The sequence below is a fragment of the Momordica charantia genome, assembly GCF_013281855.1.
Source record: "Momordica charantia cultivar OHB3-1 chromosome 1 unlocalized genomic scaffold, Mcharantia_2.0 BLBB01000001.1, whole genome shotgun sequence".
Lineage (NCBI taxonomy): Eukaryota > Viridiplantae > Streptophyta > Magnoliopsida > Cucurbitales > Cucurbitaceae > Momordica > Momordica charantia.
The window spans coordinates 17,180,734-17,193,966 of NW_028275157.1; the positions used below are offsets into that span (position 1 = coordinate 17,180,734).

General features: G+C 35.9%; 2 protein-coding genes across 6 annotated transcripts; both read right to left on the reverse strand.

Moving 5' to 3' along the window:
• Nucleotides 1-525: 525 nt before the first annotated feature.
• On the reverse strand, nucleotides 526-4,169 carry LOC111005246 (uncharacterized). Of its 2 annotated transcripts, XM_022276678.2 has the most exons (9): nucleotides 3,832-4,168; nucleotides 3,598-3,725; nucleotides 2,899-2,979; nucleotides 2,725-2,813; nucleotides 2,545-2,619; nucleotides 1,997-2,058; nucleotides 1,849-1,905; nucleotides 1,270-1,452; nucleotides 526-946 (listed from the first exon to the last, which is right to left on the reverse strand). In XM_022276678.2, exons 2-9 carry the CDS (start codon nucleotides 3,721-3,723, stop codon nucleotides 852-854), a joined length of 768 nt encoding a protein of 255 aa, XP_022132370.1. In that variant the 5' UTR covers nucleotides 3,724-3,725; nucleotides 3,832-4,168; the 3' UTR covers nucleotides 526-851. The 2 variants fall into 2 exon arrangements, with proteins under 2 accessions (XP_022132370.1, XP_022132371.1); XM_022276679.2 differs by lacking the exon at nucleotides 1,849-1,905 and having other exon boundaries at nucleotides 3,832-4,169.
• A 1,315-nt stretch (nucleotides 4,170-5,484) lies between these two features.
• On the reverse strand, nucleotides 5,485-13,195 carry LOC111005988 (Splicing factor, CC1-like protein). Of its 4 annotated transcripts, none has more exons than XM_022277723.1 (13): nucleotides 12,338-13,191; nucleotides 11,477-11,555; nucleotides 11,333-11,389; nucleotides 10,820-10,875; nucleotides 9,682-9,904; nucleotides 9,304-9,390; nucleotides 9,141-9,215; nucleotides 8,914-9,003; nucleotides 7,413-7,477; nucleotides 7,062-7,260; nucleotides 6,904-6,992; nucleotides 5,933-6,047; nucleotides 5,485-5,843 (listed from the first exon to the last, which is right to left on the reverse strand). In XM_022277723.1, the coding sequence occupies exons 1-13, from the start codon at nucleotides 12,979-12,981 to the stop codon at nucleotides 5,805-5,807; spliced, it is 1,818 nt and encodes a 605-aa protein (XP_022133415.1). In that variant the 5' UTR covers nucleotides 12,982-13,191; the 3' UTR covers nucleotides 5,485-5,804. The 4 variants fall into 4 exon arrangements, with proteins under 4 accessions (XP_022133415.1, XP_022133416.1, XP_087976564.1 ...); XM_022277724.2 differs by having other exon boundaries at nucleotides 8,920-9,003; nucleotides 12,338-13,190; XM_088120438.1 differs by lacking the exons at nucleotides 5,485-5,843; nucleotides 5,933-6,047 and adding an exon at nucleotides 6,464-6,664 and having other exon boundaries at nucleotides 12,338-13,195.
• Between the last annotated feature and the right edge of the window lie 38 nt (nucleotides 13,196-13,233).

Sequence of the window (13,233 nt, forward strand, 5' to 3'; positions counted from 1 at the left end):
TATAATTTTAAGAGAATCAATAAACCAAATAAATAGATATTATTATTTTATACGAATGTAATACATAAATATTTGCGAAGAATTTTTTTGTAGTATTTAATAGCATAGAATTTTCTATTATTAACGAATGCGTACATTAATCTTTTTAGTTATAAAATTAAAATATCAAAAATTAATTTAAAAAAACATATGAAAAAAGAATAAAAAACAAAAGAATATAATGAGTAAATACGCTCAACTTAGAATGAGCATCCTAGATGTTCGAGTATCCTTGAGAATCTTGAACTCCTACGAAACAAACAAACCTTTGAGGTAAAAAATATCAAAGACATCATTTTGCATTATTTTACATTAAAATAAATGCTCATTAATATGTTTAGTAATATTTAATTAGTTCAAATTTATAAAACAACTAAAAATAAAAGAGCAAATAATTTTTCTATTGATTTCTTCAACTTATATACCTCCTGTTTTTCATGACCCTTTAACTTGAAAATCCTTGGGGTTAAATTATATTATATCCAATTGATGCAACTCTACATAATGATTTTTATTGTCATAAAATAAGAGCAAAAGTTGTAAATCCACTTAAGAATGAAAGAATGTACTGCTACACTACTTCCTATGGAAAAGAGAATATAAGAAAAATAATTTACAGCCATTTGCCTCGGACGTACGTACTTGAAGTTAAAATTAGGAGCTATGGAAAATCTTCCTACCTCAAACTACAGAAACTAAAACTCCTACCTCCATGGCGGCAATTTACCAACTTGAAAATAAAAAAGGGCATCCAAACTATAAAATATCGAGGCCATCGGCAAAATGCAACCACGTTGATCGGCATTCGCTTCTCAAGCAGCGGCTGCTTGCACCGGTCCATCTGATCGATAATAACCACCACGACCACGAGCCCTCCCCCTGCCACGACCACGCCCCGCTGCAAAGCCTTCAGAATAACAAAATATAAGTCCAATTCTAACAATGGGAATAAATGAATGGTGTGCACAGGTTTGAAACGAGAATATTAATGGACAGTTCGATAACGGTGAAGATATCACAAACGAGCTTTTCTACTTGAGACTTTTGAATAACTGATTGACCTGAAAACTTAAGTTATAAGGTCTAAATTTGATCTATTCTCTTGGGTTAAAGTCTCACAGTCAAGTTTTACATCATTTTATAAGCAGCAGAACAAAACTAAGTAAACCAAGAGAAACACAATCACCTTTCTCTTTTGAGTTTAATTATATCACAAATTCTACAACTCACCTCGGCCAGGGACTGGTGGTGCCATAGGTTCACCATAATCATAATATCCACCTGATTGACGACCATAACCACGTCCCCTTCCACGAAATGCACGACCTCTTCCACGTCCTCGACCTCTAGCACCAAAACCTCGCCCACCATCCCATCCATCTCCCTGATACTCAGATGGACCATTGTAGTTCCCTACAGAAACCAGTTTAGTAGCAGTTGGCACAGATAATTAATTTCAATTTTAGGATCATGAAAAGATTTACCTCTCATTAATTCTAAAAAAAATTGCATCATGTACATCAAACGTCTTATTCCTCATTCACAATTGCTGCCATGTATGTGTAACGTGAATTTGTCTTTCAGTTCTGTACTTTAATGTACTTTGGTATAAGTTGCAAGTTATTTGTGTCAATATATTCAGGATTAACTCTGTTCCCAGGGCCCAGGGGCGCTAGCAACGCTAAAACCATATTTACTCTATATAACAATCAAAGAAGTAATATACAGTTGCACTAAAAAAGTTCAAACCAAATATGCCTGAAAATATATGCATACATTATATAATGCATTCTAAGGGAAGAATATTACCTCTACCCCTGCCTCTACCCCTACCACGTCCCCTGCCTCGTATCCTAGGTGATCCCTCTAAATCAAAGTAAATGATGCAAATATAATTCAAAACCAGTTCAATATTATAAGTAAATGAGAACATAAAAACCAGTTTATATCCGTTCACCTCCTTCATCTTCAAATTCATTCCATGGTTTCACTTGGTCAACTGGAAGCGGAGGCTGGTATCTACATAGAAGTAAAACAAATGAAATTAGTGGTCAAGAAACATATTCATTTAAATACTGAGTGCATAGAGCTTGAATATTGAATTCCAACGAAAAAATTAATCAGAAAACCTCAAATAAGACCAAAAAACTACTTCAGAGTTCAAATCACAATGATTAATTGAAAATTACACCCTCATGGCTTTCCTATTTTACAAATCAATCCACAGTATATAATTTGAAAATCGTACTATTAATTAAGTTTTATAAGTGGCATTATTTTATTTCATTAAAGTTAATGATAATCTTAAACAAAATATCACAATTCTTAGATTTGAACCCAGTTTAAATATAGAGGTACAATTTGCAAATTAGACAAACCACATGGGTGTAATTTGTAACTACTATTCCTAAAAACTGTTATAGGTTGAAATCAAACTGAAAATATACAATCCTAAAGAGAATATTTCTTGTAACTAGAAGTTGACATCAAACCTAAAATATTTACCCTGTCGAAGATGTATCTAGCTCCTTCTTGGACAAGGTAATTGACACCATAGAAACATGTCGAGTAGTCTCTAGACTGCACAACAGTAGAGAAAATCAGCTTTCATAAATCAGAACAACTGTCCTACAGAGCTAATATTGGAAAAATTTCGGAAGCATATGGGAGAGTATGAATTCATACGGAAGAAGGCCTTCTTCGAGTGGCTCCCACATGTCAGTTATATCAGTGGATCCAATTGCAGTGTTCTGATGGAGACCAGCAATCCTTCTCTGAACAAAGAAAAGGTAGATAATATGGAGGATATTGCAAGCACACCAAAAAGAAAAACAAGCACAGTGAAAAGAATAACCCCACCTTAATTAGTTCAGCTATCATTACAGTCTTATTGATAGCTCTGCCCATTCCCTTGACAACAATCTCGTTTGACCCTTTCTCCTATGGAAGATACAAGAATCATAAACAACGAAATCAGAAAAAGAATCTTTTGCAAGACTCCACACATGAAAAGAAAGGCCCTGATGCGGACCAGAAAAAGGAAAGCAAATGAGAGAGAAAAGGCTATCTACAGCAATAGGAGAAAGTATCAAGAGTAATATGGTCAAACAACCACGAGTCAGTAGGTGAAACAGAGACAAGCACGGGCAGGAAAAAAGAGTTAGAATTACTAAAAATGAGAACAAAAATAGAAACAAGTTCTGCCCACGTTTAGTACCACCATACAGAAAAAGTGCAAAAGTGTAACAATCAGATTCCGGTATTGATATCAAAAGCAAGTTTTCTATAGTGGACGCAGACAAGGACACGGTTTTCTCTGACCCTTTCAAAGCAAATCGAAAGCATTAACAAATATAGAAAATTCGTAAAACAGAAGTTCTAATTGGCCTCAAATCAGGCATTTGGAGTATTAAAAGCAAAACCACCATGAAATTAGAAGTACCCAGTTCAGCATTCACGCCATTAATTATTACCCACCAAGAATTCAAAAGAAGCAACACATAAGATTATGTAAAAACACCCATCAAACGCAAAGCCGAGAGAAGAGAAGAGATAAACCTGGAGAAGAGTGGTGGCATAAGTAATGTAGTTCCTCATCCTTCCTTGGGTAGTAATGCGAATCTCATTCTCGTTTATAGGAGTATTCTCTGACTTGGGCTTCTCCACTCTCTGGTACCTATCCATATCTGCAAAGGCAAGCAAAGCCGAGCAGAGAGATGATGAATCTCGACAGCCTCGGAAAGGAAGGAAACACAAGTAAAAGAGAAATGAAAGACGAGTGGCATGGTGTACTGGAAAATCAAAGGAGTGAGTGAATCTGGAGAAGCTCAGAATGATAATGTGAAGAACCCCAATCCCACTCCGACTGGCCACTCCCTCCGTTGGCGTGAATCGGAATCGATGGCTGGTTTGAAAAATTAAGCCCCCTCCGAACTCCGAAGGCCCCGTGGGTTTAAAGATTGAAGGAAGATTTTATACGAAAAGAGAGGGAGAAGAAAAGGGATGGCCGAGAGAGAGTAGGGCTTTGAGGTCCCGGTCTTATCGCCGCCGTGACCGCACGAAATCCTCCCCGATCACTGCCACCTCCGCCATCTTCACCATCTCTCTGTTGGGCCCCAATTTCGGCCCATTCAGATTTTACAATTTCTAAATAGTTTAATACTGAATCCAATCAATGATTTAAATGCAATTAATTTTTTTCAAATTAAACATTCAAAATTTTTGTGCTTTTCTTTATGCAGTCAAAAAATGATAAAATAATGTCCCAAAATTTTTACACAACTTTAGAAATGCTTCTAAAAATGGAAGAGAAGAAATACAAACAATTACCAAATTTACTTCTCATAAATTAGAATTTGAAAACAAGTCAGCTCTTAAATACTCTTGCATAACTTTTAAATATTAAATATAGTTTTCGTGGTTAATGGATGATAATGACTAATAGTTAGAAAATAATTAAAGTGAAATCTACTTTCATTTCAACATTATGTAGAAATAATTTCCACGACCTAAAAACATTGATATCATCCATGGTGAACAAAGAAAATGTATTAAATGATATAAATCACGTCCATAAGAAAATATGGTTTTATATTGTATTATTGTTACTCTTGTTAGTGATTAGCAAGGATATTCTTTTAACATTAGCCTCATACTTGTAGTTAAAATTTTTTTGTTTTTTAGTATAATTCAAATATTCTTTTAAAAGTGTCAGTACATTAAACAAATAATTTTGTTAACTAAATAAGTAATCCCGAAAGGCAAATTTAACAACTTATTAAAAATTAGTTTGGATTTGCTTCTTTCTATGATTTTAGTCTTAAACTACTTTTGCTTATCTAAATATTCATAAAAAAAAAACAAAAAAAACAACTTTTAGTTAACATTATCCAACAAACTTTAAAACTAAAATCAAACACCACCCATTTTTATCCTTCATAAACACTTTCTGTGATTTTTTAATAAAGTATTTTTTTATATACACTTTTGGAAGGATTACTAGTCTAAAGTATGTTTAGTACAGATTACTAAATGATTTTCAATGAATAAATTTCTTTTAAGCTTTACTGTTTGATAATAAATGGATAAAATATTTAAAATAAATAGATTGATTAAAAACTCTTTTTGAAAAAATATTTGCAAGATGGATTGTCTGAAAAAATAACTTTAAAATGATTGCTACTATTATAATTTAAGCATTAAAAAATACTTAAAAACTAAAAATAGAATTTCTAAAAATCATGCGCTAACCAAAAATATAATAATCCTACTCAAATTTTCCAAACCATTTCAGTTTATAGAACTCACTCTACAACATAAACAAAATCGTTATAAATTATTAAACTATAGATTTTGTGACAAAAACAAACCATTACAACCGGTTAATAGGGCCTGCTCCAAGAAGAATTTGGAAAACCTGGATATTATTATCATCAGCAATGTAAATGGAGGAAAATCAAATTCTTATAAGAGAAATGAAAGCAACCCATTGATCTACAAAGTGTGAATGCTAATATCTTTAAAAATAAAGCAGCTCCATAAGTTGACACCAAGAGCCTGGTACTGATGTTATAGCGCAGAAACTACAAATAGGTAACCAACATCCACCACAAAGAACACCATTTACTCTTGCTAGTAACATATTTGACTCTCTTTTTACCTCTACTTCTATAAGCACCTGTTACACATAAGAGGGAGACAAAGCAGGGATGGCTACAGAAATCTTCTGATTGCTACTCAATGGTGAGAGCCACGAACGGTACTACTCAAGCTCCTTTAAACTTTGCTTCATATACCTGCGATTGCTGCAACACACACCAAGATGACATTGAGAAGAAGTCGAAACTGAGAAATGTTAAGACTTTCTAAAGGGATAAAAAGTTAAATAACAGACCATGAACAAGACTGATATCTGTCTGCCTGCAAACCATCTCAGGTGCATTGCACGTTGAGCATTTATAGCAGCTTCCACAGCATCATATTGCAGATACACACATCCTGCGCTATTTCTGCACAGAGCAAAGTAATTGGAAAACGATGAAGAAAGTGGCAAATTCTACATAAATAAACATCTATTGAATCACATAATAATAATGCAAATTTTGAAGTTTCATCCTCGGATATAAGGTGGAGTTAACATTACCCTTACCTATAAGAAAATAGGAAAATGAAATGGCACTATGGTTTTGGCTATGCTCATTGGATGTTGAAAACCTTCCAACGGTTTTGTGTAATTAGAGATTAAACGAGACATGTAAGGTTTACTATCGTCATTATCCTTATCATAGATTCAGAAATTGCTTTTAATACAGATTTCAGAATAACGAAAGAACAAGAGGTAAATTACTAAAAAGGGGCCCAAAGATCACCCGGGGGCAGCAGAAAGCAAGAGTCCCAAAAGTAATAATTAATTTGCACACATAAATGGAAAAGGTTGTCAGTCAAGTATAGTTATTAATTTATAATATTGCTAAAATAATTCAGGGCTAGTGTTAGGGTAGGGAATTCCTTTCTGTAACCGTCCTAAAATAAAAGTGGGGAACCAAAAAAAAAAAAAACAAGAATCTCCCATCCATGGAGCCACGAAGGAGTTAGTAATTTTTTTCCATCCCTATTCCGGAAGTATCTGCAAATGAGGATCAAAGATCCAAGTCAATGCCCCAACACGGAGTGAAACATATTTGAGAAAGACGTCAACAGGAGACAGCATCCTGTACGTTATAGCCATAAGTATGACTAAGACTTGAAAAGAAAGCAGAAATATAAATTTTAACCAAAAAAATCTTTAAAAAAAATCACTTGACAATATGACCTGAAATGGCTTATATGATTTATTATGGGGACCAAGGAAAAGAAAGTACTCACTTATCCACATATATATGTTTAACGCGACCATATTTGGAACACTCCTCTTCAACGTCTTCTTTGATTTCCATGTCAAAGTCCGGTGCCGTCTGCAACATAACTTATCTTATAAATAATCCACCTTGAAAGATGAGAACAGAAATACAGGTATCCAGTACCTCCGTCGATGGATCAAACATATTTTTCAGTAGTAGACATTCACTAGGGCTTCCAACAGATTGTAAAACAGGTGGAGTAAAATTAGCTGGAAGTACTGCTGGTGCAGCTACTGCAGCTTGACCATTTAGAGGCAAGCTGGAAGATCTCTGATTTGGGGCTGACCCATTCAACACTGGTGCTCCAAGAGACCCTGCAATACTGAAACCATGAAGCAATAACCATGCAGCAGTTAACTCACATTGATCTGATCTCGCTTGCTTAAGGAAACAAAAGTCCATTTAAAAAGATGGCAGTAGAAAAGAGGGAAGATAACACATCTGCCAATTTAATCACACCAAAGGGAGACAAACCTAGTTGCAATGCCAGTGCGGTCAAGCTTCTGCATAAGCAGAGCTCTTGATTGAGCATTCAATGCCTGCAATTTGACAATACAATTAGCAGACGTTTTTTCTGATAATAAACAAATATTTTATTGAATGATATGAAGTATACAAAAGCTATAGCTAAGGAGTGACCAAAAAGCATTCCAGTTAGTAGTAATCAAAGAGGAAAAAGTAGCAACCAGCATAGTTCAACAGTCCTCAAGTGAATGATATGACACAACCAATATGTCTCATTTTCTTTTCTTTTATCCTCCTTTTTCCTCTATGTATGTGAGAGGAAGAAGAATCTTAAGCAAAGTGTCAGAAATTTGCAATCAATATGTCTGAAAAACTCGGGGTGGTCAACCCCAAGGGAAGAATCATTCTCCCTTAGTGACACCAACGTGTGTCATCAACAGACAATATCAATGTATTCCTTCCATGTGTCGTAATCAGGTACAAGAAAATAAGATAATAATCAATGTATCATGGCTATATCTACAACTTGCGGATGTCAATTCAATATGCTACCCAATCGGTTCCTTCACAGGTGAACAGTTTCAATTTTCTCCAACTTTTTGGCATGTGAAGTCATCCATCTTTCTAGTTTTCAAGGTCAGCCCATGACGCTGAAGAATCCAAGAATGTGCAAGAATTCTACAAGAATCTACAATTTTCCAATGCGCCTTCTAGAGAATGTTGTTCAATTCTATAACTATTCAATTATTTCTATATCACACACTCCAAACTTATTCAAAGGCTCAATACTTTGCCAACTCTGGACTCAATGTGTGTAGCCTCCAACTCTGGATTTTCTAAAAGACTCCATCCAATCTTCAGTAGCTAAGAATCAATCTTTATAAGGAGAAGGTTCAACCTCATTTGGCCATGCATGTCTTCCATTATCATTGAGACATCAAATGAAGAGAGATCATTAATCAAAAAAAAGTCAAATTATAACATACTTTTTGCTGTGTTTCCTCTTGAGAATTTCTCCTTGGACTTCTAACCAAGTTGAAATCACCCCACATAGCCTCAGCACCCTGATATATCCCATAAAGGTCGCCTAACTACTCCCACAACTCATTTAAAGAGGGGCCAACCACAGGCAATTGCATATGTTGCCATGAACACACGCTCATGGTGAGTGCTCAGGCAAGAGAGACTCACCTAATCTCACACATGCCATAATTGAAAGCACAGATATGTATTGAAATCACAACTTTCTATGTCATTTTATCAAGAAAAATAAACTTAAACACATGATCATCATTCATGAGACAGACTGGCACATTAAATTATTGTAAACATCAGCTATAGTAAAAGCCAAGTTCTTGGGTGATATTTGAAGCAAAAGTCCAATTGATTAAGCGATCAATAAAAGGTAGCTCAACTCGAGCCTTAGCATAAGAAAACCGAGAAGAGAAACATGCTAAAATAATTATAACAAGATAGTTATTTATTTCCTAATAATATAGGAAAATTATACACCAACCAGACCGCCCCCTTCATCATCATCAAGGTCATTTGATTTAGCAACACTCTCTTGTGCTCCAATATGATCTGTTACAGATGAAACCTGCACAAACAGTATTATTTTTAAATGCCCAAAACCAAGAATGTCATCATTTTCGAGAGACGTGATAATAAGTAATAACAAACAGATACAAGTACTAGACACAAATCAAAATCTTAAAGGTTCTAGTAGAAGACAACCTTGATGGTTCGGCCAGCAAGTTCTAATTTTCCATTCAAGCTTTGAGCTGACTTAGCATGTTCCAGATGAGCAAACTGGAAACGACTCAAAAATTAGTACAGATAATTATGATGCATATCATATCAAAAGCTTGCAAAAGTTGATCATAAATAAACTACCCACTTGAACAAATCCAAAACCCTTGCAGTGACCAGACTCAAGGTCAAGAGGTAGTTGCACAAGTTCCACAGGACCAAATGCTTCAAAAATCTAATCAGAAAAAGAAGTGATAATCAAAAAAATATTATGGTATAATTATTTAAAATTGAAGAAACCAACTCTGAATCCAAAGACAAGGCATCAATTATCCATTAACTATAATTTTACAACAGTAAAACCATATTCACTGCATATACTTTCGTAATTGATATTGGCGCATAAAATTGTTTCTTGTTCAATGACGGTCTACATTTTTCACTTGTATAGAAAATAACTCCATATGAGAGGAATCAAATGTGAATGGCTTTAGATAAAACTGTATAGATTAGTTGGCCTTAATACCTCTCTAAGGTGAGTCTCAGTCATGTTGAAATGTAAATTTCCAACATAAAGTTTCCTGTCTACTGCACCATATGGCCCTGCACCAGAGGCGCCTGACGTATTTGATTGAACAAGATTCTTTTCAGCCTCTGAAGGTTTAACCATAACAGGTTGGCCAAGAAGTAGTTGACCAGAGAGGGCGATAGCCATGGGCACAGACATTGCATCATAAAATTCAACATACCTGCAGTTTCACCAACGCCTCAAAGTAAACTTATTAGAAAATGAGACAATAAAGATAAGAAACAAAACTTAAAAAGCCTCAGAGAAACAAAATACACAAAGTGCAGAGACCTCTGGGTTTCTTCTGACTGATTAGACAAACAGTTCAGTTCATCAAATAAAGAGGCAACACAGAGCCAAATGGCAGATGACCAGTGTAGACCAGAACTAGAAGAGGGAGGGGATCATACGGTGACTATTCACCCACCTTACTAATCTTTTCAATGAGCACATTTGCATACCGAAATCAATCCCCAAACAAAGTCATTATTGAAAATCATCAGACAATAAGTACTGTGAGGAAGTCTAAATACCATAGAAGACCAATTTCCCTTTTTTTTAATTTTTATAAAAAAGCAAGATGATAGAGGAAAAAACAAGCAAGAGCCCTTGATGCATTCTTCCAAGGAAAAAACAGAAGAAAATAGGGAAGAGAAGCAATGATTGAAGATGATACAAGACCAAGCATGATTATTTTAATAAAGCGTCACAAATCAAGGTCAGAAAGTTAATTTGAACTAGGATATTTTATAGTAGAGTGAGATGAATCTAAAACCAAGACCAGAGATAACAGAGTCATAGGAGTTAGGACTGTTTCTTATCTGCACAAAAACATAGAGGAGCAAAATTAGGAGTACGATGGGGAAAACATCAAAGGAAACCTCAGGTTTATGTTATCTACCTTGAACAAGCAGCATGAATTGATTAAACATGACTGCATTGTATTCCCACCATCCCTCATCATTATCGCATTGCTAGTTCTAGTTCATTTAAAAATACAGTTAAATTTGATACTTGAAAACTATTATGTTAATAAACCATATTAACAAGATTACAAGCATAGGATACAAAAATTACTCATCCCAAAACCACATACCCAACTCCTTTTGACCGTCTAGAATTCCTGTCCATAATCAGCCGTACATCTCTCACCTGAAAATAGAAAGAACGACAAGTGCAGGTTATTAGGAAGCCAGCAAAGAGAAAAAGCAATAAAGGTTCCCATTCTTTACACTCGAGGCAAAGCACCATCCGGCCATCAATGAGATCACGACAGAACTCATATATACATTTTCACTCACCCCATATAAACAGAATGTTGAGATAGAAGAAATTGATTATAGTTTCGAAACTGAAGGCAGAGGAACAGTAACTGCAATACGAAGCAAATCTATCTCAATATGTATGCAATCATAACGTTTGTAGCAATAACATTGCAACAAAAATGTATCTATTCTGCTCCATGTTACAGAGGTGAACATGTGCAGGGGGCATGGCACACAGAAGTTATAGATGAAAGCATGACTGCTCGTATCTTTAATTGTTAAATTTCAACAAAAATTAAAAATAAACACTCAAATGCTTCTCTTCAGTAATAAGTTTCAAATACCTTTCCTGCTTTTGAAAAGAATTCGTAAACATCTCTCTCAGTGGCCTTCAAAGGCATCTGTACGAAGAATATAAAGGATAACGAAAATAATCAGCACAATATAATACGTAAAAGGTGAGGAAATTTACAGAAGAGGACATCAACCTGATAAGCAAATACAGTTCTTTGATCCCTCTCTGGATCAGCTTCAGGCTCCACCATGTCTTTCTTTTCCTTCATTCTCCTGCCATTGGCACATCCAAAACATCAGGGAAAAGATGAAAGACAACATAACAATTTAAACAAAAAAATCTTTAAGAAATTAAAAACGACTCGGCTTTTCTTATTCCCATTAAAAGTTAAAACATTTTTTTATTCCCTTAAATCTATCCCATTCCAAACAAAATTATTATCAAGAAACAGAAGCTTTCACCAGACGAGAAAAAAGAACTTAATGTCCTAGGAGATGAGGAATCCCCTTGCGTAAAAGAGGTAACCAAACACAAGTTGATATTGGAATCAGAGAAGTTATACAAGTGTTGTGTAGCCTGTAGAGCACTCCAAGTTGATGCAGTACACTGTATAATCTCACAAAAATCACAAAAATCAACAAAACTCGTGTTTATCAATGAAAATCCTAATGTTTATTTCTTTTCAACCGAAGCAAACAAAAATAATAATAATCTACTGCCGTTGCCAAGTTTGAAAATGAACCTAATTTCAATCAAATATCTAGTCCTATCAATGTCAGCCCAATGGCCTGGGAATTAGCTCTAATATTTACCCGTTTCAAATCCCAGAGCATAAAACGGATTCTAATCTAACTAGATACAATGCCACGTTGTTTAATATGACAATTTCAAGTTTAAAGAAGATATCAACTAGCAATTACCAAAGTTTACACACCACACTTTTCAAGAATAACGAGTAACAAGCAAACCAATAAATCTATACAAGCAACACCCAACAGTCAACGGATAGCTTTCAAGATCACAGTCAACAAAGAACACAGGATCGAACTGGTACCTGTTCTCTCTGACATCAACTTCACGTTCTCGCTCCCGAACAGACCGACTCCTGCTTCGCCGCGATCTCTCCTCTTCTCTTTCCCGCTCCCTCCTCTCCCTATCTCTCCTTTCTCTCTCTTTCTCCTTCTCCTTCTCCTTCTCCTTCTCCTTCTCCTTATCCTTGTCCCTCTCCTTGTCCCTTCTATCCTTGTCTCTCTCCCTCTCCTTCTCCTTGTGTCTCTCTCTATCTCTATCCTTATCCCTTCTGTCCCTGTCTCTCTCCCTCTCCTTCTCCTTGTGTCTCTCTCTATCTCTATCCTCTCTGTTCCTGTCTCTATCCCTCTCCTTCTCACTGCTACCCCTCTCTCTCGTACGGTTCCTCTCTTTTCCCGCATCTGTTTCTTCCTCTCTATCTCTCCGATGCCGATCCCTCCCTCGGCCCGACTGATCCCTGTCCTCCTTCCCATTTTCATGCTCGCTTCTCGACCTCTTGACCTTCACCTCCTCATCCTCGCGGCCACCGGAACCATCTTCCTCGTCTACCTCTCTCTTTCTGCTGCTTTTCTCATTCCTCTCACTCTCATTCTTCTTCGCCTTCTTGGAGTCCCTATTGTCCTGGTCCTCCACAGCTTTCTCCAAGTAATCATACTCGTCGAAGTCCATCGAATCTTCGGAAATTCACCGGCCCGATTGAAGACCCGCGAAATGGAACCTTGAGATCTCGCCGGAACTTGGATTGGAACAGAATCAGCTGAGCCAGGAGGGTCGAAATTTCGATAAAATTGAAAATTCTAGGGTTTTTTAAGGGGTTTCCAGGAGAAGAACGATTGGTTGGCTTGGAGTTGTCAATAATCCGGCCGCGAGTGAAAGACTTAAGGGGGTTTTTTATACGGATGGGAACAGATCAGATTCTAT

Coding starts and splice junctions, on each gene's coding strand:
- LOC111005246 (XM_022276678.2), bottom strand. CDS start 3,723: ATGGATAGGTACCAGAGAGTGGAGAAGCCCAAGTCAGAGAATACTCCT. Junction 2,059..2,544: donor CTAGATACATCTTCGACAGG/GTAAATATTTTA, acceptor ACTTCTATGTAG/ATACCAGCCTCCGCTTCCAG. Junction 1,906..1,996: donor TGAATTTGAAGATGAAGGAG/GTGAACGGATAT, acceptor ACTTTGATTTAG/AGGGATCACCTAGGATACGA.
- LOC111005988 (XM_022277723.1), bottom strand. CDS start 12,981: ATGGACTTCGACGAGTATGATTACTTGGAGAAAGCTGTGGAGGACCAG. Junction 9,004..9,140: donor TTGCTGGCCGAACCATCAAG/GTTGTCTTCTAC, acceptor CTGTTTGTGCAG/GTTTCATCTGTAACAGATCA. Junction 6,048..6,903: donor AAACATATATATGTGGATAA/GTGAGTACTTTC, acceptor TGCTCTGTGCAG/AAATAGCGCAGGATGTGTGT.